The sequence below is a fragment of the Phoca vitulina genome, unplaced genomic scaffold, assembly GCF_004348235.1.
Source record: "Phoca vitulina isolate PV1807 unplaced genomic scaffold, GSC_HSeal_1.0 scaffold7, whole genome shotgun sequence".
In the NCBI taxonomy this organism is placed as follows: Eukaryota; Metazoa; Chordata; class Mammalia; order Carnivora; family Phocidae; genus Phoca; species Phoca vitulina.
In genome coordinates this window covers 21,296,617-21,323,073 of record NW_022589710.1, presented here as the reverse complement: position 1 = coordinate 21,323,073, position 26,457 = coordinate 21,296,617, and the positions used below count along the sequence as shown (strand labels likewise).

General features: G+C 33.8%; 1 protein-coding gene across 1 annotated transcript in view; it reads left to right on the top strand.

Annotated features, from left to right (window-relative positions):
- The window catches only part of MDGA2 (MAM domain containing glycosylphosphatidylinositol anchor 2), a 796,100-nt gene extending 770,699 nt beyond the window's left edge, over nucleotides 1-25,401 (top strand). Inside the window, exons 15-17 of the mRNA XM_032405031.1 lie at nucleotides 10,433-10,563; nucleotides 22,244-22,349; nucleotides 24,997-25,401. Of these exons, the coding sequence (XP_032260922.1) occupies nucleotides 10,433-10,563; nucleotides 22,244-22,349; nucleotides 24,997-25,085 (326 nt within the window). The 3' untranslated portion in view covers nucleotides 25,086-25,401. The remainder of the gene's footprint in view (nucleotides 1-10,432; nucleotides 10,564-22,243; nucleotides 22,350-24,996) is intronic.
- The last annotated feature ends 1,056 nt before the right edge of the window (nucleotides 25,402-26,457 follow it).

The following is a 26,457-nucleotide window of genomic DNA, read 5'->3' as shown; positions in this document are numbered from 1 at the left end:
TGTCACCCTGACCTCTGCTAGACTGTAAGCTCCTTGAGAGCAGCAATCATGATTGCTTTCTGTTTGATCCTCTGAAACCACAAAGGCTCAATAGATTTTAAAAAATAACAATGTAAACTAGATATTTAAGCTTCTGAGTGAAAACAAAGCAAGTGAGTTAAATTATTGGTGTAGATTGGAAACAGAAGGTCATTTCACCAAGACTTTATAGAATATGTTGGGGAAAAAATGGAAAGTTAATCATTAACTTGAATGTGAGTCTAAGTGCTCTGGCAACTAAAGCATAGAGGAAAGCAAAAGGGTCACATATTTCTTAAGGACTAATTCAAAGAGAAATTTATGTTTATAAAAGTACCCTTAGTAGTATAATGGGAAATATTTTCACTTGGTACTTTCAGAAAGATGTAAAACTTGTTCAAATAAAAATTTTATATACTGACAGACCATAATATATTGCAGTTCATGTTTTGAGCTGTCGTATCATGGTCCAGATATGTCACTTTATGATTGACTAATGGAATACAGAAATAGAATTTAACGAATCTGGAATTAACCTCTAATTAAATTTCTCTTAATAAGGTATCTCACATTACCTTTTAGCAAGAGTGGATTAAAACTTTCTCAGTGCTGGCATTCAAAATTTTTAAAATGGAGACTTCAGTGGTTTTATACAAGATATAGAGAAGGCAATGGTGACAACATTTTGCAGGTTCTGTGGTCTGATTTTTATTCTCAGTTTGGTTAAAGACCGTATTTCTCTTCTGTTTGAGTAAAAAAATTAAAGATTCTTGCTTGTATCTCAAGTATATTCCTCAAGTAGGAAATCTGCTCACATTTTTTTCCCTTGGAGTTAGACATTATAGGAAAGACAGTTTGAGCTTGTTTTCAGTAAAGTCCTGTTTGTATTTAATACTGATAATGCCAATGTCAATCAGTGTGAAAATAATGCTGTAGGTGGAAGACATTCATTGAGGAAGCTGCTTTGTTGAATTAAGATGTATTTTTTTTTCCAAGGGGGGCGTGGATAGAACCTAGCCATGATTTATAACCACTTACTGAAATCTGTTATTACAACACCTGTCACAGACCCTCTAATAAGACCATATGCAATATCTAGTGCACTTACCTTTTAGATTTTATTTTTTATTACTTTTTTTTACTCAATTAAGAACTTTAATCTACAGAACCATTCAAATCAGTAATTAGAAAGCATGGGTTGAACAACAACAAAAAAAGCCCACTTGCATTTGCTGAGAAACTTATTTGAGGGTGAGAGAGTGAGAGAGAGAGAGAGCATGAGAGAGGGGAGTGTCAGAGGGAGAAGCAGACTCCCCACTAAGCAGGGAGCCTGATGCGGGACTCATCCTCGGACGCCAGGATCATGACCTGAGCTGAAGGCAGTCGCTTAACCGACTGAGCCACCCTGGCGTCCCTAGTGCACTTACATAAGTCTGTGTTTTGAACCACCAACAATCCCTAAATTTATTCTACTCCTATTTATTTATTACTCAAACAATGTATAGTAGAAGCTGAGATATTTAAATAAAATTAATGATATGACTGAGAAAGGCTGGTATTTCAAAATATACAAGTCTAATTCTTAGTGCAATAAATAAAAAATATTTCATCAGTTGAATTAATGGTAAGCAAATGTATTGACTTGCTTTTGTTTCTCACCCAATGTACCAAACTTTTTAAGCTAACTTCACTGAAAGTATAGATTTATTGTGATGAGTATTTTTACCCTTAGGTCTTGAATTCACTCATTTTTGTTCAACAGAATGAAATGCACATGCTATGTGCCTAGTGGTATATAGGGTTCTATAGAAAATAAGAAAGAATTGTAGTAAAAGGTCCTATCCATCAAATAGTTTGTCATCATACTTGGGATAATAAATCACTGAATAAAATAAAAATCAGAAAGTAATATTCATCAAAATGCATGACAAGCCTGTGCTATGGGTGAACAAGGGAGAGAACCTGAAAACAGCAAAGTTAAAATAAAGTTTCTGTGGAAGAGAAAAAATGTAAACCATCCAAACAAGTAAGTATTAAGCAGAAAGCAAAGGTTACAGAATGTGAGAAAAAGAGCCACATGTTAGAATGGAGAATAGTGCTCTTACAGCAGAGAAAGGGAAGTGGTAGAGCCAAAGAGTGTCAGGGTCTACATAAGGGATCTGACATATATCAGAGAAATAGAAAGCCTGATGAAGGCTATGTTTTAGGAAAATTCATTGGACACTAATGTGGAGATTCAACTGGATACAAGAAGGCATGGTAATGACTAGAGAAAATGAACTGACATTTTTTATTTAAGATATCATTGCAATTATATATTGAAAAAATAGTAACAGTGGATACATGCAGCCATTTCTATTCAATCAGAAAATAATGATTTTATAATTTCCCATTTTTGTGTGTGTGTACAAAACAAATGATGCTAACAATTACCTATCAGTCTACATAGCTCTTGCCTGAAGCTAGATAATTTGGGCACATCCTCATCTTGCATGAAATGTGAAACACAAATTAATCTCTGTATTACTGATTAGAATAAAAATGTGATTTATGGGCAAGTGATCCCTAGGCCTTAGAGTAAACCAAATTACAAATTAATTTCTATGAACTTGGTAATTTCAAGTATCCGTAGGAAATATGTATACATATTTTAGGACATATATTTCAGTTATTTATATAAAATATATATTTATAGTAACTAGTTAAAAGTAAAATTATATTAATGACTTAGTGAAAGAAGAGAACTAGGTAATAATAATTATAAATAATATTGATGCAAATTATATTTATACAGTAATTTCTATGAAATCATGTGATTTTGCAATGCCATAAGTAACTCCAAAACCTTGGTCACTGCTCATGAGATAATAAATACAGCACTTAGGTCAGTTAGCCTTTCTGACCATGGTCCCTAACATGAGGTCAGTTCTTTCGAGCTCTTGCACCTGACTCTTGAAGGGGTGGTGATCAAAAAATGAGAATTAGGAAACCAAAGAGAAGAAAAAGACAGTTAAGTTTTGCTTAGCAACCTCAAACTTGTATCATGGAACTATATAGTATTTGAAAATCCTTGGGGATGATTAAATTCTTACCTGTTGATACCTGGTGCCTACTCAAGCATAAACACAGTGCCTCTAAGGACTTAAAATAACTTTTAAAGGTATTAACACAATCCATCATACTCACTTTGGAATTTTCTTACTATAATACTATAATAATGTGCTGAATCAGCTTTGCTGAATCTAACTTCTCTTCAATTGCTTTATTCTGTTTCACAAGTTCTAATTTTGTTGACCTAAATGACCTGAACATAAGTTTATATAACTGTTGTCATTGAATTCTCTCTTATAAACTTAAAAAACTGGAAACTTGCTTTTAAAAAGTTCTAAAATCATTTGTCTGTTAATATTGCTTTTGTCATAAAATAGACCAGTGCATCAATAGTTTGGATTCATGGATAATGGAGTATAATTAATCCTATATGCATAAGAGTAAGATGTTTAAATTATAATATATTTTAAAGAATTTATTTCAGTCAGTTATACATTTAGTATCTTTTTAAATAAGTAATGCTTGCCTTTTAAAATAAAATCTGGCCACAACTGACTATAGCTCATATAATCTATTCAAAAACAAATTCAAATCTGGGATAATCAGACCTGGCTTCTTTAGGTCTAAGACAAATATTTTTCACATAGTATATATTCAACAAACATAAATTGAAATAATTCAAGTTTGAATTTTTATTACATATGTAAAAATAAAACATTAATTAAAAATATCAACATGATCACAGGGAAAACATATTCCCTGAGAAAAAATATATTTGATCCTGATATAATAACTTATAATTATTAATATAATAATGGCAAGTCATACAGATAGATATAGATATAAATGTGTATTTTATTAAAGTACATATTTCCTACTTTAAGTAAATTCTGAAAAACATAGTATATACTACTTTTTTGGCCTAATTACAACTAATAAATCTAAAAAGAGTGTCATTTTTATTAACATCTGACACAAATTTCCATGTATTGATTCAATGACAGGATTGATTCCTGTCACTTCAATTAAAATAATTGGTCATGCTACCCAAGAGAAATAAGACTTTCACATAAAATGGTAATTCATTCACTGCCATCTATTTACATTAGCACCTCACAGTTACATTTACCTTACATCTACTGGTAACTTTTAAAGCATGGAAAAACTTGAACTCCCTTAATAGCTTAGAGAAAGCATCATTCATTCTTTTCAAGCAAGATATTGAAGGACTTCTATTAGAAAAAGAAGCTAGGTCTTACATTTAAGAAATTAAAAAAAAAAAAAAACCTGATATTTTCCTTTCTGTAAAAGCAGTTCAGTTAGATAAGAAACCAGTAGAGACTATCACAGCTCAACCCCATCAGTTACCACTAATACAGCCATTGGCTGTGGCAGAAACAAGCCATGGAATAGATGAGGAGCCTATTTTCTATCTCATGCACATACAGACCATTTCTTCAAATAATTTCAGAAAGGTGCATGCTACATACCACTTTGTAAGTCCAATGACAACTAAGGGACTCAAAAAGTATTATAACTTTATTTAATGTTTAACACAATTTATTATTTATTGGGGCTTGATTTCCTCGAAACCCTTCCCTGTTGTGGATTTATGTTCAAAAATAGAATGCAGTTACATCACACAGAAATATGTCCTGCAGTGGCTTTTCCTTTTGCCACAAGGTTGCCTTTCTAATGTGCAAGATTGCTTGCACTTAGGTCATGGAGCAAGAAAAGTTGAGCCACATTGAGTATCTAAAAAGGAAAATAGAAAGATGGATTCAGAAAGCTACTTCTTACCACAATGGATCACTGAGCACGGTAGGAAAGTCCCAGAAAATTCAACTCTTAAATGGCTCAAAGACATGAATGCTTTCCCACTATTCTCAGGTTGCTGAATCTTGGTATAGTAGTGACTCTCACATTAACCTGTTCTGCAGCCTTAGATCTTACAGGAGAAGCTAACAAAATCCACTCCTATCCTGTGGATATAAAAGAAGCCCCATAAATTGTTTTGGAGGGAATTGTCACAAGATTACTTAGCATTATTTAAGGATGAATAAAGAGGATTAAAATAAGAGAAATAGAGATTGAGAAAATAAGGCTCCAGTGAAGATTCCACAGAAAAAAACAAAGCTAACACGCACATAATAAAGGAAACACATATTGTTGAAAAAGACTTATAATTCAGGTGAAAGTAAAATTTATTCTGTATATGCTTTATAACTTTCAATAAATGCATAAGAATATGAACTTTATTAAACAATAAAAAATAAGAATGATACAACAGTGGATGAATTTAAAAAAAGGAACTGAATAAAAGACTTGAAATAAGTGGGAGCTTTGTGAGATCAGAAAGGAATGTAACATCATAAATAATATAATAGCCAAACGAAGATGACATTAGAAACAAAAGAACAGAATCCAAACTATGGAAATTAAAATCAGTACTATGGAGGACAAGCCTGAGATTCTTTCTTACATTGAAGGGGAAAAAAACAGAAGATAGTAGATTCTGAAGCAAAAGTGAACATGCAACAAGATTAAAAAAAAAAAGAAAGGGGGAGAACATTATGTATACATATGCATGCATTATTCCTAAATATAATACTAGCAAAAGGAATCAACCATAATAAAAGGGTAATAGTCCATTACCAATAAAATTGATTCCTGTAATATAGTCAGAGTTGAACATTAAGAAGTATACTAATACAATCTACTGCATCAATAGAGAGAGAAATATTGACTATCTTGATAAATAATAGTAAACATAGTGAAGACTATGTATGAAACATAATGTACAGTTTACATACTTTAACTCATTTTAATTCTCACTAAAACCTTATGCTGGTTATTATTATCATCATCACTTACATGATGAGGAAATTGAAGCAGAGAGATTAAGAGACTAAGCCAAAGTCAGCCAGCTAGTGGCAGCTGTGATGTAAGGAATGCAGGGGGGGTTTGTTGTTGTTTAAAAAGCGGGTATTCATATTTATGCATTTGTGCATAATATGAACATGTGTGCTTATGTATAGAGAATTAGACAAAATTGCTCTAAAAATCTGAAGGATAAACTACTCTATACCATATAATTGTACATATATAGATATATATTAAAAAAAAACCTGAAGCAACATACACCAAAATATTAAGGAGGCTGCCTCTGAGAGATCAGTTTAATCATGATTTCTATATTGTCTTTCTTGCTTTGCAGTGTTTATGTGCAATATTCACATAAACCAATGTATACATTATATAGAAGATAGATATAGATTTTAATAGTGACATGATTATCTATAAAAGTTATCAAAATGAGAATGTCTTGAAGCCATATAGTAACTGCCTCCAGATAAATCCTACTGCCATAAACAACTATGAAATGGGTAAAATAAAGTAATGGTTTTCAGAAAATGAAAGAGGCAAGGCAAGACTGAGATCTGTGGGGAGGAAAAAGGATACTAATGAGGTAATCTCTACAGGAGTCATTCTCTGCCTGAGAACAATTTCCTGGCCCTAACATAGAGCTCTGGAATTCAAGCAGAACATGGAGGTGCCACTGAGTTCAGGAGGCAGAGAGAAGAGTACTGGGCAGCTGAACTAGTTGGAATCTGTGAATCGGGGTAAAAGAAAGGAGGTGTGCAGAGTTGGCTTTAGAAGTTTCTATGGGGTTCCACATGAGTCTTCGCCTGAAGACTAGGCTGTCTCATAAGATTCAAAAAACCCAAGGTTTACAATATGGCAACATAGCAGCTTTTTTGGACTTGACAACAGAACAGAGATGGGAAGGTCAAAGAGTCCTGGGAGAAGAGCCGTAGGGAATATTGAAGTTTAAGCCATTTTTGAACGAAGAGATACCCTAACAGCCTCTGACAACATGAAAAAAAAATAGCCAGGCTCTCCCTTAGTAGTTAGGATGATGCCCTGAAGAACTGACCTCTCTAGACCTTTCCTTTAAAAGCCTAAATCTAAGCCCCACTAAGATCCATGGTGGAGACAGATTTGGAGGTTGATTCCCACAAAGTTAAGGAGTTTAGGATGACAGTTTGGGCTTTTCACAGATCTGCACTGCTACCATAAAACCAAGCCTATCTGTACAAGTTTAACATGACAAGTCAGCAATTGAATAGTCTGCTGAAACGAAACTGATTATAAATCTAAGTCTCCACAGTGTAATGTCCACAGTGCCCATTATTCAATGAAAATCACTAGATATACAAAGAAACAGAAAATGTGATCCACAGTCAATGAAAAAGTAAAAATCAACCCATAGAAATAAACTGAAGAGGACCAAACATTAGACTTAGCAGATAAAAACTTTTATTTTTTTTTAATTTATTTATTTGAGAGAGAGAGAGAGAGAGAGCACACGCACAAGTGTGTGGGGGGGAGGGGCAGAAAGAGAATACAAGAGAGTCTCAAGCAGACTCTGTGCTGAGGGCAGAGCCCCATATGGGGCTTGATCTCACAACCCTGAGATCATGACCTGAGCCCAAACCAAGAGATGGATGCTCAACCCACTGTGCTACCCAGGCAGCCCAGATAAAAACTTTTAAAAAGGCATTATAAATATGTTCAATGACATTAGAGTAAATATATTAAAAGAATCATAGGACATAAAGTCTTAATGATTGGAGAAGTCTAGCAGAGAAAGAGAAATTATACAAGAGCCAAATAAGAATTGTACCAGAAAGTAGTAGACAAGACATGAAGAATTCACTGCAGGAGCTTAAAAAACATACTGCAGAAGGCAAAAAAAAAAAAAAAAAAAAAAGTTTATTAGCTGTTATATATATTAGTTATATAGCTGAAAACAGACAAAATTTTCCAACCTGAGAAATGAAGGAGAAAGATTGAGGAAAATGAACACAGCTTCAGTGACTGGTAGAATTTCAAATTGCATAACATATATATAATTGGAGTCTGAAAAGTAGAGGAAAGAGATGAGGCAGAAATAAAGGGAAAGCTAAAAGAAGTTCAGCAAACTCTACATCAAGATTATTTAGGCACATTATAATCAAACTACTGCAAACCAAAGATAAGGGAAAATTCTCAAAAGCAGCCTGAGGGAGAAAGAAAAACATATACAAGGGAATAAAGATAAAATGATGGCTGACTTCACATTAGAAACCATGCTATAGAGAAGAAAATAGAACAACTTTAAAGTGCTTGGGGGAAAAACTGGCAGAATTTTAGATCTTACAAAAACATGAGAGTGAAATGAAGTTATTTTTATATAAACAAATCTGAGAAACTTTGTCTCCAGCAGATCACCCCTACAAAAAGTACTAAAGGATGTGCTTAAGGCCAAAGGGAAATGGTGCTAGATTATAACTCAGACCAACAGGTAGAAATGAAGACCATCAGAAATGGTACATAAGTGGAAAATTTAAAAACTGTATGTTCTTCTTATAATTTGTATAAAATACATCTGACTATTCACTGTAAAGTGAGGTTTACATTTTAGGCAAAGGTAAAACGATACAATTACTATTAAAAATAGATAGAGGACAGGTAAATTAATTATACTGTTGTAAGATTATTACATGTGTGAAGTAAGATATAGAATGTAAAGTATCAGCTTTGAAATGAAAAAAGGGAGGTCATCCTAAAACATGTATGCTGTATGAATTGTGAGCATGAAGAATAAAATATTGACTATAATTAGACTGTGAAAAGTTATGAGTGCCTCTTGTTAGTCCTGGAACAACCACTAAAACACAATTAAAAAGAGAGATTTAAAAATCAGTACAAGAAATAAACTGAAACCTAAAAAAAAAAAAAAAATCAAATGAAAAGAAAGAGGGGAAGGAACCACAAAGGAATAAAAAACAGAGGGACAAGTAGAGAACAAATAGGATGGTATACTTAATTCCAAACATATCAAAAACTACAGTAACTATAAATGAACTAAATACTAAAATTAAAAAGATGAACACAGTAACATTGATGAATATAACAGAAATTATGCTGAGGAAAAGTAGCTGGACACACAAAAAATATTTACTGCATAATCTCATTAATAGGAAATTCTAGAAAAGGCAAAAATCATCAGTTAGTCAAGAAAGTCTTATCAGTAGTTGCTTGGCACAGGAACAAGGGCTCAGGTGCTCTGAAGATTAACTGCAAAGGAAAGTGAGGGAGCTTTCTGGGAAGATGGACATGTTCTGTATCTTGATTGCATAGTGCTTACACTGCAGTATATATCAATTAAAAGTTTATTGACCTGTATGTTTAAAATGAGAGAATTTTATTGCATGTAAGTTATATCTCAATAAAATTGTTTTTTTAAAGTGAATCAAAATACTGATTGCTTAGTGATCAATATAGCCGACTTTGAAACTCTGTGCGTTCAAATTTTGCCTCTGATATTTACTTACTGTATGAACTGGGCAAATTACTTAACCACTCGAAGTTTTCTCTATAATAGTACTTCATAGGATTGCTGAGAAGATTAATTCCTTATCTGGAGTACATGTTCAACATATATTATGTTGTATTAATATCATCAGCATCACTACTATTTTTACTGTGTTCAGAACATGAAACTTTTGAGATATATCAAATCATGAGACAAACTTATTCTCATTTTATCTTCAAATAATTCTTTTAGAAGAGAAATGAGACTTGGATAAAAAGTAAATTGAAAAAGAGATGCTAATTGGTAATATAAGACAAGGCATTTAGAGTCAGACTTTGCACAAGCCACTCAATACACACACAGGCTATATTAGTTTCCTGTCAGTGTTGTAACAAATAAGTTACCACAAGCTGTGTGGCTTAAAACAACACAAATGCATTATCTTACAGTTCTAGAAGACAAATCCAAAAGGAGTATCATGGGGCTAAAAATCAAGATGTCAGCAGAGCTAGTTCCTTCTGAAGGCTCTAGGGGAGAACACATTCCTAGCTTCTAGAGGCTGCCTATATTTGGCTTGTGGCTTCTTTCTCCATCTTCAAAACCAGCCACATAGTATCTTCCTTTTCTTTCACATGACCTCCTTCTCTCCTGTATCAAATCTCCTGCCTCCATTTTATAAAGATACATGAGGTTACGTTTAAGACCCACCAAAATAATCTAGAATAATCCACCCCCATCTCAAGATCCTTAATTTGGTCACATCTGCAAAGCCGCTTTTATCATGTAAAATAACACTCACAGATTCTAGGGATTAGGACACAATCGTCTTTGGAGGCCTGCCAAATGTCATAAAAGCAAGATTAGAAATGAGAGGGGAAGAAAGAAGGAGACACTAGTGTCCTGAGAAATTTTATTTTTAACAGTTTACAAGTGTTAGGTGAAGGAGAAACAAATGTGAAACAAAAACAAATATACAAAATAAAATGTCATTGTTATTTTTAGGTGTTCTAAATGTTTATCTGCGTTTGAAAGGGCAGACAACGATAGAGAATCCACTGTGGTCTTCAAGTGGGAATAAAGGACAGCGGTGGAATGAGGCTCATGTTAATATATATCCAATCACTTCATTCCAGGTAAGAAAAGAACAATCATTTCTGTGAAGAGATTGCAGCACATGAGCATAAAGTTAAAGGCAGACCTTGAGCAAACATAGGAATATGAAGGTTCAGAAATTCTGTGATATATATGAGCATCACAAAAACGACAGTATTGTTTTTCTTTAGTTCCAAAGCTGTTTTATAAAGAGAAAATGTCCCTTTTCTTTATTAATTAATACTTATCAAATAATATGTTTGAGTAATAGTCTTTCAAAATCCAAATGATTTGCTAGGAGAAAATGTAATCTATTTCTATAAAATCACATGTGTATATTTTGTTTCCTGAAGATAAATAACATAGGTTCTTATAATAATGGAAACTGGATAGTTGATTCTCAATTAATCTGTTCAAATTTTACTTGATGGAATTTTACGTGCTTTAGCAAAATGTGTCTCTTTGCGGTAATGTCATTTTAATAACATCACTTTGATGAGCAAAGAGAATTTTGAAGAAGCTATTTTTCTTTGTTTTGATATAAAAGAGTAAGGCTAAATTGAATTAAGAAAGCTGCAAATATATAACAGAAATTTTAATGACTATAAAAATGGCTACTATGGCTTGAGACAATATTTCACGAAACTATTTCAGTGGAGAAAATAATGTAGTTTTAGTGAAGTATGTGTATTTTATGTACTCAGGTTGGGTATTTTTTTTCTACTGGTGATTTCTTCAATGTACTTCAAGATATATTTTTGCTTCCTATGTGACTGCCTCACCGACACAAAATTATTAAATCAAATATATATACACTAGGTACTTAAAAGAATAGTTATATTACTGTTTTCTTTAGGATACTCCTTTATTGCCATAGACATCAATTTAATAATTGAGCACTTTCAAGACAATCACTTATTATCATAGTAACAGTTCACTAAATATTTTTGAGCTACTCTTGTGTGCCAGAAACATTGTTAGGTTGAAGATCTAAAAATGATTGTCTACCTCATCTTGGTAGAAATATACATGTAAACACATCGCATACTGTAATAATTGCAGTAATAGAGGTATGCACAAGGTTCTGTGATAACGCCCAACCAACTAGAAGAGTATGGAACAAAGTCAAGAAAAACTTATTGTATGAGGTGAAACCTGAACCAAGGAGAGGGATTGCAAAGTAGAGAAAGAGCTAACATTAATATTGAAGCAGAGTTTAGAGTGAACAAAGACATCAACATCATATACCATAGGATTTGCCTGAGAAACAGAAAAACTTTTATCTACAATTTGGTACATAAAGAGAAATCAGACTGGTGTGAACTAAGGTTAAGGAACATATGGTGCTTGGGTAACAGGGGGGTCACTGGAAGGTTTTGCTCTGGGGATGATGCGGTACAGCGGTCATGTTGCTGGCTCAAAGAGGTAAACCTGGATTGGCAAACCAGTTAGGGCTCGTAAAGTTCACATAAAAGATGTTGAAGGGACAAACTAGGGAAGTGGTATAAAGAAAAAAGGATGATTTCAAGATATACTTAGGTGTGAAAGCTAGCAGAACATTTTTTTTTATGTTGGGAATTTGGGAAGCATCCATAAATGACTAACAAGTTTCTAACTAGGGAGTCTTGGGTAATGCTTGTGCTACACATTACCTTAAATAACAAAAAGAGGAAAAGAGACAAGCTTCAGGGATGAATATGGTTACTTCTATTTTGGACATGTTAATAAAATGCCTATGGAGTATCCTTTTTAAAATGTGCAGGTTGTTGTATATGTTGGTCTGAAACTTTGGGGACATGCACATTCATGAGTCATCAGATTGTATGTCCTACCTAGAAATGTGGGAGTGGTTGATATTTCCAAGGGAAAGTGTACATATGTGAACAGTGATTAAATGATGGAATCATGCAGAACACTAACCAATAATATGAACTGTGGGAAAAGAGCTCAATCCTAAGTAGTATTTTTTAATATGTTTTAGAGTTAAAAGGAAGGAGATTCAGGAAAGTTTGGTGCCCACAGAATTTAAAGACAGTGATACTCAAATAGGAAAGCAAGTTGAGTCCAGTGGGCTGGTCATTACAGAGAACGTCCACTCTTGAGAAATTTGCATAAGGTAGTAAGGAAATTAGGAAAATCAGCATCTGAACTAAAATTATTCACTACACCGCACCTGGGTAGCTCAGTAGGTTAAGCATCTGCCTTCAGTTCAGGTCATGATCCCAGAGTCCTGGGATCGAGCCCCAGCTCATGCTCCCTGTTCAGCCGTGAGTCTACTTCTCCCTCTGCCCCTCTCCCACTGCTCATGCTCTTTCTCTCTCTCTTGCACTCTCTCAAATAAATAAATAAAATCTTAAAAAAATTATTCACTACTCAGAATTAATAGAATGACCTACAAGCAGATATTAAATTGTTATATTTATGCAAATAGTTTTTATTCTATAATTTTTCACATTAGCAAATATGTGAATTTTGTTTTATTTTGTTTGTTTTGTCCTTGCAAGGGAATGTTTCTTCATTCAGGATGTCACAGCAGAGAGAATCCAGAAGGGAATGTGCCCCTAGATATAAGCAATGAGGGGGTTTCATAGAGGAAAGAAATGAGATGCACAGAGGGTCAGCTCCAAGTTTGAGATTGCAATCTTATAGAAAGGAATTGCTTTTCTTTGTGATTTGGCCCATCTTACTCCATTGTGTCTTGTTACCAAAACTGTTGATTTAAAGAAGGGATTTCGGGACATGAATTAGTCTTTTACTACCAGGAAGGATGTGGTCAGTGTAAATTCAGAGTAGAACATATTTACAACTACAAATGACAACAAATTTTCTGTAGCCTCAGAGACTTACATATTAAATTCACAAAAAAAGAGATTTATAAGAATGTTTAAAGCAGATGTTCAATGGTGTTTAAATGAATAAAGCTTTTTTCACAACAGTCCAAACCTTGGAGAACTCTCTTCACTATAATCCTCCCCTCATTCCAACTGAGAAATCAGACTGGGTTTGCATAGTTGGTGCTCAAAGCAGTTATCATTTCTAGTGCTTTTTGTTCCTTTTTGTAGATGCATATTTCCATCTGGTATCAATTTTATTTTGCCTGAAGGACTTCTTTTAACATTTATTGTAGTGTGGGTCTGCTAAACATGAATTCTTTTCACCTTTTGTACTTCTGAAAAAGTCTATTTCACCTTCATTTTTTGAAAGCTATTTCTTCCAAGTGTAGTATTCTAGTTTTTCCTTTAGGAACTTTAAAGATGTTCTGCTGTCCTTTTGTTTGCATTGTTTCTAAGGATAAATCTGCTGAAACTCCTATTTATCCTTCTATATGTAATGTGAACTGTTGCTTTTAAGATTTTCTCTTTGTCACTGGTTTTGAGCAATTTAATTGTGACATGCTTTTATGTCGTTTTCTTCATTTTTCATGTGCTTGTGGTTCATTGATCTTGGATCTGTGAGTTTATAGTTTCTATAAAATTTAAGCATTGTCTGGCTAATGTTTCTTCAAATATTTTCGTTTCTCCTGCTCTCCTTTAAAGACTCCAGTCCAACACCTTATGTATGTATATAAGACTCCTTATTTATGTGCATATATATAAGGTGTTACACAGCTGATTGATGCTTTTTTAGAGTTTTTTATTTATTTTTATTTGTGTTTCATTTTGTAATAATTTCTATTCTGTCTTCACATTCACTAATCATTTCTTCCGCAATGTCTAATCTGCCTTCAGTCATATTCAGTGTAATTTGTATCTCAACCATTGTACTTTTCATCTCTGTAAGTTCAACTTGAGTCTTTGAAAAAATATTTTCCACATCTCTAGTTAATGTTTTGAATATATGAAACCCATTTATAATAGGTGTTTTAATGTCATTGTCTGCTAATGCTAACATCTATGTCAGTTCTTGGTTGGTTTTGACTGATTTTTTTCTCCTCATTACACGTCATTTTTCTGCTTCTCTCTATGTCTGGTAATCTGATTGGGTGTCAGACATTTGGAATTTTACTTTGATAGCTAAAATTCTTAGAGTTTTACAAAATACAAAATTTGTTGGATATTTTTATATTTCTATAAATATTCTTGAGCTTGTTTGGGATGTAGTTATTTGGAGAGAGTTTAGCCGTTTTTTGGTCTTGCTTTTAAGCTTAACGGAGAGACCGAAGCAGTGTTTCATATGGGGCTAATTATTTCTCACTTCCAAGGCAAGAGTCTTCTGAGTACTCTATCCAATGCTCCATGAATTATGAGGTTTTCCAAGTCTTGTGTGATCTGGGTACTGTGACCTTCAGTTCATCTCTCTGGTTCTTTCCCAATTCTTGTGCAGTAACTACTGTACATTCATGTCCTGATTAGTGCATTGCGAAATACACTAGGGAGACTCTCTGCAGATCTCTGCAACTCTGTCCTCGCTTGTATTCTACACTGCACACTCTAGCTGCTTTGGAGTCCTTAGACTCTACTCCACTCCATCTCCTCAACTGAGATTTTCTACCAGGCTCTATCTTTCTTCTGCTTGCACCATAGTCTATCAGTTCTGTATAGGGCAGTCATAGGATTCACTTTGTCTGATTCTTATCACTCATTAATCATTGTTCTTCATTACCTGATGTTTATTGTTTCATATATTTTGTCCAGTTATTTGTTGTTTCAGATGGGAGAATAGATCTGCTTACTGTTCAATCTATCTTGGCTGGAAGCAAATCGAAGAGTAGCAGTTTTGTGTTGGTTTTTTAAAGAGTAGCAGTTTTTAATGAAGCATTGCTAAGCTATTTAAATTACCAGTCAAAAATAAGATAAATAGAATCATATTTTTACTTTGGATTTCTACGTTCTTTTATTCTTTGACATATTTCTAGGTCTGTTGGCTAAAGACTCTATTATTCTCTAAGTCTTGATTTTTGAAGGAAACATGAAGCACAACTACATCAGCCTATCCCATATTTTGCTTTTATTTTGTTTTGGTTTTGAGATTTTTGTTGTTTTGAACTTTTTTCTGACAAAGCATTTTTTACTCAAAAATCATTTGTAAACTGTCGAGTTTTTCAAAAATACTTGCTTTGGTATGTGATGCCTACAAGGAAAGCATAGTAAAAACTGTACAGAATATATTAGCATATAAGTTAGGTTCTGAGAAGTTTTAATATTACTCAAATGTAGCTTTGTGGCATCATAGAATGTCTTTAATTCAAGTGGAAAGGATATCTCCTACCTCTTGGAATTTTAAATGAGATATAAGTGATTTTGAGCCTCTGCTGCATGGACATTTAGGTTGTTTTATTTGTTTGGAGTTGCATGCATTTAAATTATTTTGATTTATAAACCCTTTAAAACACAACCACTTGCAAAGTCCTTTGTTTGAGTGTGTCCAATTAGTTTGCTTAGCTGAAAATAAAATTGGGTAGTACTTCTCAGGGTAAATAGAAGTTTTATCCTACTGAAATTCCCTTTGGGTCTCTTTGTCAAGAATTAATTTAGCATGATCAGTGCCTGTGATGAAAATATATTTTGCGGGATTTGGAAGGATTACAGCAAAATTTCCAAAAAAGTAAAATTGATATAGTGTTATCTTAGAATGTCACTTATAATTTATATCTTACACCAAGAAAAATATTTAACCATCCTCTTTAACTTTTCTTTTTTTTTTTTTTAAGATTTTATTTATTTATTTGAGAGAGAGCATGAGTTGTGGGCAGAGGCAGAGGGAGAGGGTGAGGGAGAAGCAGACTCCCCTTTGAGCAGGGAGCCTGATGTGGGGCTTGATCCCAGGACCCTGGGACCATGACCTGAGCCGAAGGTAGACACTTAAACGACTGAACCACCCAGGCGCCCCGCTTTCTTTCTTTTTGTAGTATATTCCAAATGCTTTCCGGGGGAAAATATAGAGGCATTCTGAGACATAAAATACAGTCTTTGTGTTTTCTTTGTTATAGGTGAAAGGAATTCTGGAAATCTTCTACACTTAGGTCCTCATTTAAAGATTTCAAAATGATTTTGAAATGGTTTATCTTAAATCACATAAATCCTGAACATTAAATAGGGATTGGAAAGATTTTAGTTCTCTTATTACATCATGCTGCCCTCATGCTTATCTCTCTAATAATAATCTGGAATATATTGTCCTCCTTACTAGATATCACATGATCATGTAGATATATATCTGGCATTCTAAGCCAAATTCCAAGGCCATTATATAGACATGGCAGTGGCTCCTGAAGTAGCCATTGGAAACATTTTCCAATGTTAATAGCTATTTTCAACCTTATTTGTATCCTGAGTTTTTTCCAAGTGAGGTACTCTGTCAGTTTTCAAACCGCATCCTTAGACTTTGTGCTTGCCTTAGCAGTAATAATCAGAAGCGATATATCTCTTGTCTTGAAGAAGACATGCTGTGAACATTTGCAGAAGGCCTCATTAACATCGAAGTCACGTCATCGAAGTGCATTGTATTCTTTGACACCCCCATCTACTTTTACTCATTAGTGTTGCATGGAGCTCTTCCTTCCTGAGAAATTATATTGGAACACAGGCTTTAATAGCATCATCTATAGCTCTATCTCTAAATTGACATCTATATCTATAAGCTTTAAAGCCCTATCATATATATAAGAAATTGTCAATCAATGGATTAAACTAATTTTCTGTAGTGTCATTGTAATAACACAAGTGCACATACATTTTATTAACTTCCCATTTAAATATACCCACGAAGAGTTCATTTTCTGATCATGCTGTATTTCCTGCATATTAAGTTTGCTGAATTGCATGACCACGCTGTGAAAACATATACAATTTTAAATTTGTCATTTCAGTTAAGGGAAACCATTTTAAATAATACCAGTGTGATCGTGTGTAAAGAACAGGTTTTGCACAAACTGAGCCCCCCCCCTTTTAGGAAATCTAAACTTTAACATTTTCTCCTCAAGTATCTAGATGCCATTAGTTTCTTCTTCATGGCAATTAAACCAGATGCATTTCAGAAGTACTAAAGAGGAAAGGAACATAGTTTTATCACTTAATGTAACAGTAATCAGAATCATGATGGTATTTCATAAAAATATGACAAAATTTAACCTATTAAACTAGAGAGCATTTCTTTTCTAAGTGAATAAAATTCAGATTTTTTTTTCATTGCATACAGACTACAGCTTCCAAGTTGAGATACATCATAATGAACTGTTATAGTTTCTCCTTTTGATGACTGAGAAAAAGATGTTTGTCACCAAGAATTTATTTTTATAAACACTTGAAAGTTTGGCCAAGGTACACTGTTTAAATTGAATATGTATGCATTTTATTTCTATTATCTACTTCACAATCAAAAAAATACAAAGGAAAAAGTATCCCTCTAGGTCTTAGTCTAGAAGCCACTTATGAGAGTATTAGAATCTATAAAATGCTGTTATAATAATTCAAAGATATAGTGGGAGTTGGAGTTCAGAACATAAAAAGAACAATGCAATAAATATCTCTTTGTGAGAGTCAGTAGGAGTTAAAAAAAATCTGTATCTTCCTAAGAGCAAAACTGCTATGGAAATTAAAAGGAAACAAACATCCTACACAGGATCTTTTTTCTTCCTGTCCAAACAGGACCCTGAGGAGGACTACGATATTTCTCTGGCTTATTGGATTGGATTCCCTATCATCACAAAATTACAAATAAATATTAAAAACACTAATTACACAACTGTCCCAAGAGACTAATTGTCAGCAATTATTTTTATTATCCTACTAGTAACTACTATAATCCTGATTTATTTCCACACACGATATATAAAACACCTGCTATGCTTATACAGAAAGCAATTCAGTTGCTTTAACTCATTCAGGATCCACAAGGGATGAAGTATTTATATAAGTATATTTATATAAGTATTTATATAAGAGAACATTCTAGATTTAGGCAGTCCTCTGGACACCTGAAAATTTGACTTCCGTTGATTTGTATTTTTGTTGTTCCGCCAGCTACACACTTAGAGTCAACATATTGCAGGGAGGCAGCACTCACATTAAATTGCATCAATCAGTCTACTCTGACACTTACCACAGAAGGCTCCCAGTCCCACCACAAAAGAAGTGTGGCAGCATCCTTCACAACCTCTCTGCTTCAGGACTCTGTCTTTAGCACCGACCCAGGTCCGACCTTGGGTTTAAGCACAAGCCTATGTACCTGCACCGGGAGGCAGAAGGAAGGGAGGATAAAGGAAGTTAATGGGAAAAGTAGAAGTAATTAATACTTTAAAGTCAGTGAAAGAAATTCTGAAGTGCTTTGAGCAATGACAGCATCATTCCAGGACAAGCAGCTTCGAAAAGTTCAGAAATGATACACGCAAACAATGAATCATGGAACACTACATCAAAAAATAATGATGTAATATATGGTGCTTAACATAACATAATAAAATAAAATTTAAAAAAAGAAATGATTTTGAGGATTTATACATTTTATTTTTTTATTATGTTATGTTAATCACCATACATTATATCATTAGTTTTTGATGTAGTGTTCCATGATTCATTGAGGATTTATACATTTTAGTTTTCCTTTTTAAAATAGTCCCATCTTTTTTATATTGATACCTACCTCCAGGTGACTAGAACTTGCTAAGTGAGAATAATTGTGTGCTTTAAATAAGAAAAAAATACTTGGATGGATAATTTTATCACCTATTCACCTCTACATACCTCAGATGGAAAATCCATGTACTCCTAAACCGATTTCTCCAGCATCCTTCCCTATGAAAAGATTATGACTTCAGCTTCATCTGTTTGAATTTCAAGTGTAAGCAGGTGCAGAACATTCTAATCTACCCCTATCAGTCTTCTCACCAACACCTCACTTTCCACACAAAGTCCCCTTCTTTGCCGTGGCTGCATTGCACACCCCTTACTACAGTCTACAAGCAAGGCTTACAACCTTTCCCTTCCCACACCATCTTTTAAAATTAAAACTCTTGGTGACTGAGGAGGTTTTCTCTTTACAAAACCAAATTTTCCTAATACATTCCTATTCCTGCTTCCGTCCAGAATTAAAACCTGACTGGGAGGCAGAAATCTATACTTTATTCCATTTGATCCTTTATAATACCCACAAAAAAGAAAGAACTGAGATGACAGCACTCCACTTTTATTCAACTAAGTATTAGCCATGGGGCCAAAGTGGAGCACGTTGGATTTTATGGAATAAGACTCATGTCATCATGAATCTGTGAGTTCTGACTTTCTCCAAGATAACACTCCATTCATGTTGTTATCTTCAGGAGAGAAGACTCAGCATCACATGACTGAAACTAAGAAGGGGGTGGGAATAACCATTGATTTACTCTAACATTGATTCTCAATCAGGTAAGCAGCACATATCAAAACAAGAAAAAATACCCAATGACTTAAAAAACCCATGGTTAGGAAAAAGGCAATAGTGCTGATAGGGGCAATTTATGATGACCTTAAAGAGCCATGTGTTCTTAAAAAGTGTGTATATTAATGTTTTAAAATGAATTCATCTTGGGACACCTGGGTGGCTCAGTTGGTTAAGTGTCTGACTTGATCTCAGCTCAGGTCTTGATCTCAGGGTCGTGAGTTTAAGCCCCGTGTTGGACTCCCCATTGGGCAAGGAGCCTACTTAAAAATAATAAAATAAAAAAATAAAATGCATTCATCTCAGCCTTGTTCAGAATAGCCAAAAACAATTTTAATGTCTAACAATATCAATAGGGCACTGGTTAAATAAACTATGTGATATCCTTAACGTGGAATATTCCACAGTCATTAAAATGACTTCGGCTTTTCTGATTTCAGTGCTCTTGGATTTTTATACCATTGATTTGGGGTTTTTTAATTCTCACTTTGAGGACCTTGTGATTTAAAAAGTCCTCTGAGGATTTTTTAGCCACTTTCCAGATAACTTTCAAAACACCACCTTAAGTTAAATGCAAGTCATTATTTCCAGGCAGCCAAAGTAGTGTTTCACTGCTGATTCTGTCTGAGGACTGAGAATCCATATACCACCAACTTGATTCTATACCATATTTTAATTCTGGTCTGCCATTCTGTTTTGGCTTCAGTGATACATGACATTTTGGATGTTTTTCAAAGAAATAGCTTTGGATAATCTTTATTAACTTATTTATCACAACATAGATAAGCAGGAAACCCTTTCAACACAAGTTAAATATAATAATAAAAATTTCTCCAAACCTTTTTCTCCTATCAAATCATGAAAATTATTCTTACTTGTATGAACTATATTCATGTGGAGAAAAGGGACTCAATACAAAAGCTTATAACTAATGCTTCTGCTTATCACTTAGAGATTCCAATTGATAAAATTATGATAGTAAAACATAACAACAGATCAACTTCTCAAAGGTAGCCTAAGTTTTCTGAAAATCATCACAAAATTGCCTTTAAAAATAAGCCATATCAAGATACTTTCAAAGACAAAAAACAAAACCAAAAATTTTGGCATTGATAAAAATAGACTTTCCCTCTAATTTGTTGCAATGAAATAAGGCTAGAAATTGTATAAAAATGCACACATCAGCTTGATGTTGAAACACCTCTTCATTAAGTATATTTTTCCTTGGAAAGACCAAACTAGATATTTCATTTTGGCATGTAGAAATGTTTGTGAATATAATCACTAAAGGCATAGGGTGCCTTTTCATATTAAAAGGATTAAAAGGTTTTGCTAGAAACAATTGTGGGGTTATAGAGAAAATTTTAAAACAGCCTTATTTCTGTAAAAATGAAATAATAAAAATTTGCTAATTGTCCTTATATTGTCATTGTACTCAGAATTTAGTAATAAAAGGAGACTGATTTCATTCATCTGTTCTTTCAACTTCCATGTATTAAACCTCAGTGTTAATCACTGTTGAAATTCAAAGGTCTGCCATTAAACACTCAACATAAGTAAACCCATAAATATCTTCCGGTTTTTAAAAATAGAATGTCAAAAGTGAAATCATGGAGGTATATCATAACGTATGGGAATATGAGAAACTTATTCACATTTTTGCAAGAGAGAAAATAAATTTCATAGAGATGGTAATCCCTCATTCTGGGCTTCAATAAACATAATACAGTTATAAAGAACACAGAACTGATTCATTCCAGAAAATATTTCTAGAAAACCAGTGTTACATATTTGGATAAAATTGGAGGGCATCTATTTCAGAGAAGTACTGTTTAAATAAAAATTTTTCCTTACCCCTGAAAATAGAAAGTGCAAGGGTTTGTAGTAGTAGTAGTTTTTATCATATTAATCAGTTAAGTTTAGTTTTATATTAAAATCAACACAGAGCTTTTGATGTGAAAAACTAATAGTAAGCAAGGAAGATCCTGTTACTGGTTTTAAGAACATTTATGTTTTTTTGTAAGTAACAATTTTGAAGACTGTTGATAATAGATGTCAGAACTGCTGTCAATTTTGGGCTTGGCGTCTCAATTTCTCAATAAGAATCCATCTACAGGGGCGCCTGGGTGGCTCAGTCATTAAGCGTCTGCCTTTGGCTCAGGTCATGATCCCAGGGTCCTGGGATGGGGCCCCGCATCGGGCTCCCTGCTCCGTGGGAAGCCTGTTCTCCCTCTCCCTCTGCCCCTGCTTGTGTTCCCTCTCTCACTATGTCTCTCTCTGTCAAATAAATAAAATCTTTAAAAAAAAAAAAGAATCCATCTACAAATCAAAGGTCTACATTTAGGTTTGTTTCATTCGTATTTGTAGCTCATTTTTGAAGGTATTCGAGGTCCTGGCATAGAAGGTGACATTGCCATTGATGATGTATCGATTGCAGAAGGAGAATGTGCAAAACAAGACCTAACGACTAAGAGTAAGTGTCTATTCTTGGATTGATTTGATGTGATGTTAAAGTAACATAATAACTATTAAACCAAAATGGTCTAATTTTTTAAACTCAGTTATTTTTAGTTTGTAAATTTAGAAATTCCTTATATGTGAGACCCTAAAATCTTGAAGATATTTTTAAAACAAAGTATTAAATTTGATGGTATGCATATTTGACCTAAGATAAGACAAAAGTAATTTTGGTTTAGTTCTATGTAAGGCAAGCCCACTTTGATTTTTAATTAAGATTTTTAAAAGTATTTAATTTATATTATTAATTTCAGGGGATTTTTTTTTACTTTTATTAAAATATTTGGCTGACTTATATACTCAGCACATCTTTAGATAACCATAGCTGTTTTTATCCCCTTCTCCCCCATTTATGAATATGTTTTCTAGGTCTAACTTTTGCAAGCCATTTTAATAGATTCACTATTGTGAAGAGCCTAACTATGTTCAATAAGTAATAAATCAGCCCGTTTGTATTCTAGTATAATTCATCTATGTGTATCACAATCGTGTTTAGTAATTTGGTTTCATTTTTTACTCTGGTTTGAATATTATAGTTTAATGATATCTTCAAATTTTATTTTGTCACCACAAAAATGTTTTGAATAAGAGATACAAATTAAAAATTATAAATAATGCAAAAAACATCAGAATTATGTGTTGAGCTACTTCTTAAAATCTTCATCTCCATATTATCTATGTGAAGTTGAGAAAACTAAAATCACGTCTTTTAAAAATTCCTCCACTTCAGGTATTTTCATGGGCCCTTCTGGAGTCTTTAATTTTGTGGTTATATAAAGGGGTATCGATCAAGCTAAATTTACACAAAAAACTCATCAATTATTTAGTACATATAAAAGGAACATGAAAATCCATTTTGTTAAGTCTAGAGCAAATGAGAGTCTTTGTTGACTGAGTATATTTAGTGAGAAATTATATTAGTCTAGATGTTGAAAGTTAAATTTCTGCAACTACCTAGTGATTGCTCATAGAAACTGAGCTGACTCCATTTTTAAGCATTGTAAAAAGACAAAAACTAAGATTGTGTATAACAATGAGCCACTTTACTCATAGTTTTCACCTTCTTGTCATTATACTTAGCCTTTCAAGTGACAAATTTAGTAAAAATTTCTCCTTGTGTCTGGCTAATTTTGCTTTAAAAAAACCAGTAGCAGTATCGAAATGAAGTAGATTTGTCAAATGCGCAGAAAAGCATGCATTCTCCTTAGAGGAGGAGAATGGGATTTCTTTCGAATTTCCTAACATAAATCAGTCACAGTAACATTCTAGTAACTGAAGGTAGTTACCATCTTACATAGAAATCTTACATTTAGATAATTTGATCACTGAAAACTATTACAAATTAAATTCAAAAAATTGAATTAAACTTTCCAAATGAGGAAAGCAAGAGAGAACATTCTCCCTCATGGAGAAAACAGAAGTGGTGAAAGAGTAGCAACAGGGAAATGATGATGAAAACCCCAAAGGACTTTATTGTTACATAATAGAACACTTTCAAAATCAGGTTTCTTCTCTTCTAAAGTCAGAGAATTGTGTGGCTGTTTTAAATAAGATATATCTGTACATATTGGAGGTATTTTTATTCAGCCTCTGTAAATCAGAGGAAACAGCCCTATTGAACAAAAACATTTTCTTTGGTATGAGAAAGTATTCTGTTATATCTGTATCTATTTAACTAGCATTTACTAAGCTCATTTTGACAGTGTTTGGTGAATATTAAATTAATGTTAATTTCTAAGTACGAACTAGCTTGGCAGCCAAAAGCCTCCTCCTAACTGCTCGGGTTCCCAACCCTTCTCAGGCAGTAAATGGTACTATGGCCCATACTATCAAAAGCTGAGGTTGTCTGTTGTCTCCAAAACCCAGCTCTCTCCTAGGTGAGAGCCATTTTGTAACTTACGCCAGGTGAATGAATTTCCCAGCTTGCCCATGTTAGCCCTTCTGGGCAAGGCATACATTCTAGTATCACTTGGACATGAAGCTCTACTTGAAACACCAATTATGGTAGGAATCTTAAGGCAGAATAGTGGGATAGATTTTTTAGTTAAAATGGACTTCATAATGCTTCTAAAACTCACACTGAATAGATAATTATTTATTCAGTGTATAGATACTGGACTGATCTAAGCACTGTTTGCGGTAGCTGATTTTCTACCCATTACAATCCCTTCTTAGTTTTCATAAAAAGTAGTTTTTCTCTCATCCTTTAATCTTAATCATTTCTGGAAGCTTTGGGAAAAAACTGACCTCTTAGGATTAACAAGAATTTTCTGTGTGTACATACTTCCATGTGGCTAGTAGAACTCTGAGGTTGAACTCAGCCACAAACTCACACAAATACCTTCCAGACAAGTTCTCATAGCATATCGTATCAACTTAAAATATTTCTATTTTTCTAACCACACATTTAAGTTATTTTCCTTTTCATGTGTCTTGGAAATAGACTGATAATTAAAATAAACCAAAAAAAAAAAGTATTTTCAAAAAATGTTTTCCATATACTCTATTGTTTTATTAGTTCACCAAAGTTGTATTGGTAGCTACATGGAATATTTATTCTCTTTTTTTGTTTGTTTCTTGGCATTTATTTTCCTTGTCTTTAGATTCTGTTGATGGTGCTGTTGGAATTTTAGTACATCTATGGCTTTTTCCGGTCATCGTACTCATCTCTATCTTAAGTCCTCGAAGGTGACCTTATCCTGGCAGAGGCTGTAAAAGATTCACCAGACACCGGCATGAAGAAAGAGTCTTTGTAAATGGACATTGAAAAACAAACTACCAAAGATTCCTCCACTGACTACTGACTCAAAAATAAAATAATAAAAACGAATTTTTTAAAGCACTGGGGATAAAAAGACATCATGGAAGTATAACTTATTCCAAACTACATATAAAAGATAATCTTGACCTGAGTAGAGAAGAGACCTTCAGGTGCTTTTGTGGCTAAAAAGATTTCAGCATCATCTGGTCATCTGGTTGAACTCTGGAAAAAAAAAAAAAAAAAAAAAGCTATAGAAATCCTTGTCAAAGCACAAAGTCATGGCTGGTTTTGTTTCAAATGAATAGTTTGCTTGTTACCATGGAAACCTAATGGCCTGCCAACAAAAACCTCACTGTAAACAGGGTACGTGAAGAGCTGGCATTTATTTTCCTTTCAAGAAGGTTTTACGTAGAGAATTAAATAAATGTAGGCCCATTTACCTTTGGTTGTTACCCTTCCTTGAAAATAACCCGAACTCAGAATTATTTAAAGCATTCATGCTCCTCCCCACCTGTCCCCATCCCACCTTTATTGTTATTATTTTTTTTTCCTCCCATGGCTAAGCTAGATAACTGTATGCTGTCTCTTTTTGCATGCATTACTATCCAGGATGGTAAACCTGGGCTTACATATTACACAGGCTTATCGGAGTTTGCTTGCGGCCACTTGAACACCCAAACTAAGTCATCTGTTCCAATGAAGAAACCAAACCACCATCTTTTATAAATTGCCATGGAAACCAAGTGCCTTCAATGAAACAAGCCTGAATAATTTTCAACTCAGAAGCTTGCACTGCTAAGAGTGGTTTGTGTAAAACTATTTTATAAACAAACTACAGAGCCTAAGTGTGCAAATTACAGGCAAGACAACAAAAGCCGCTTCTGAAGAAGAAAGGACCGGAGCTGCTGAGTAAGCCCATGCAGACGAGCTATTTGTTGTTTGACCTCCTAGACAGCCATGGCCTTTCGGCTTATTGTCCATTAGAAAATAACTTCCATTGAGACCAGACATGGGAGCAACACTTTTTTCTTCCAGGTTATTAAATGGGTCAACCAGAGCAAAAGGTTGTTAAGATAATACTTAGCGCAGAAGGTGGTAAAACACAAGAGTGATTTTTTTTTTACTCTAACCTCCATTTGAAATGAAATTGGCCCTAGCTTTAGAGGGAGCAAGAAAATGTTTGTGATTGCAGTGCATACAAACTCTACAGCGGAACTGGGCCTGAAAAATCTGGCTTTATTCTAAACACTGAGGGTAATATGCCTCTGCCCTTTAGTCAGACTCTGTGCAAATTGTGAAATAT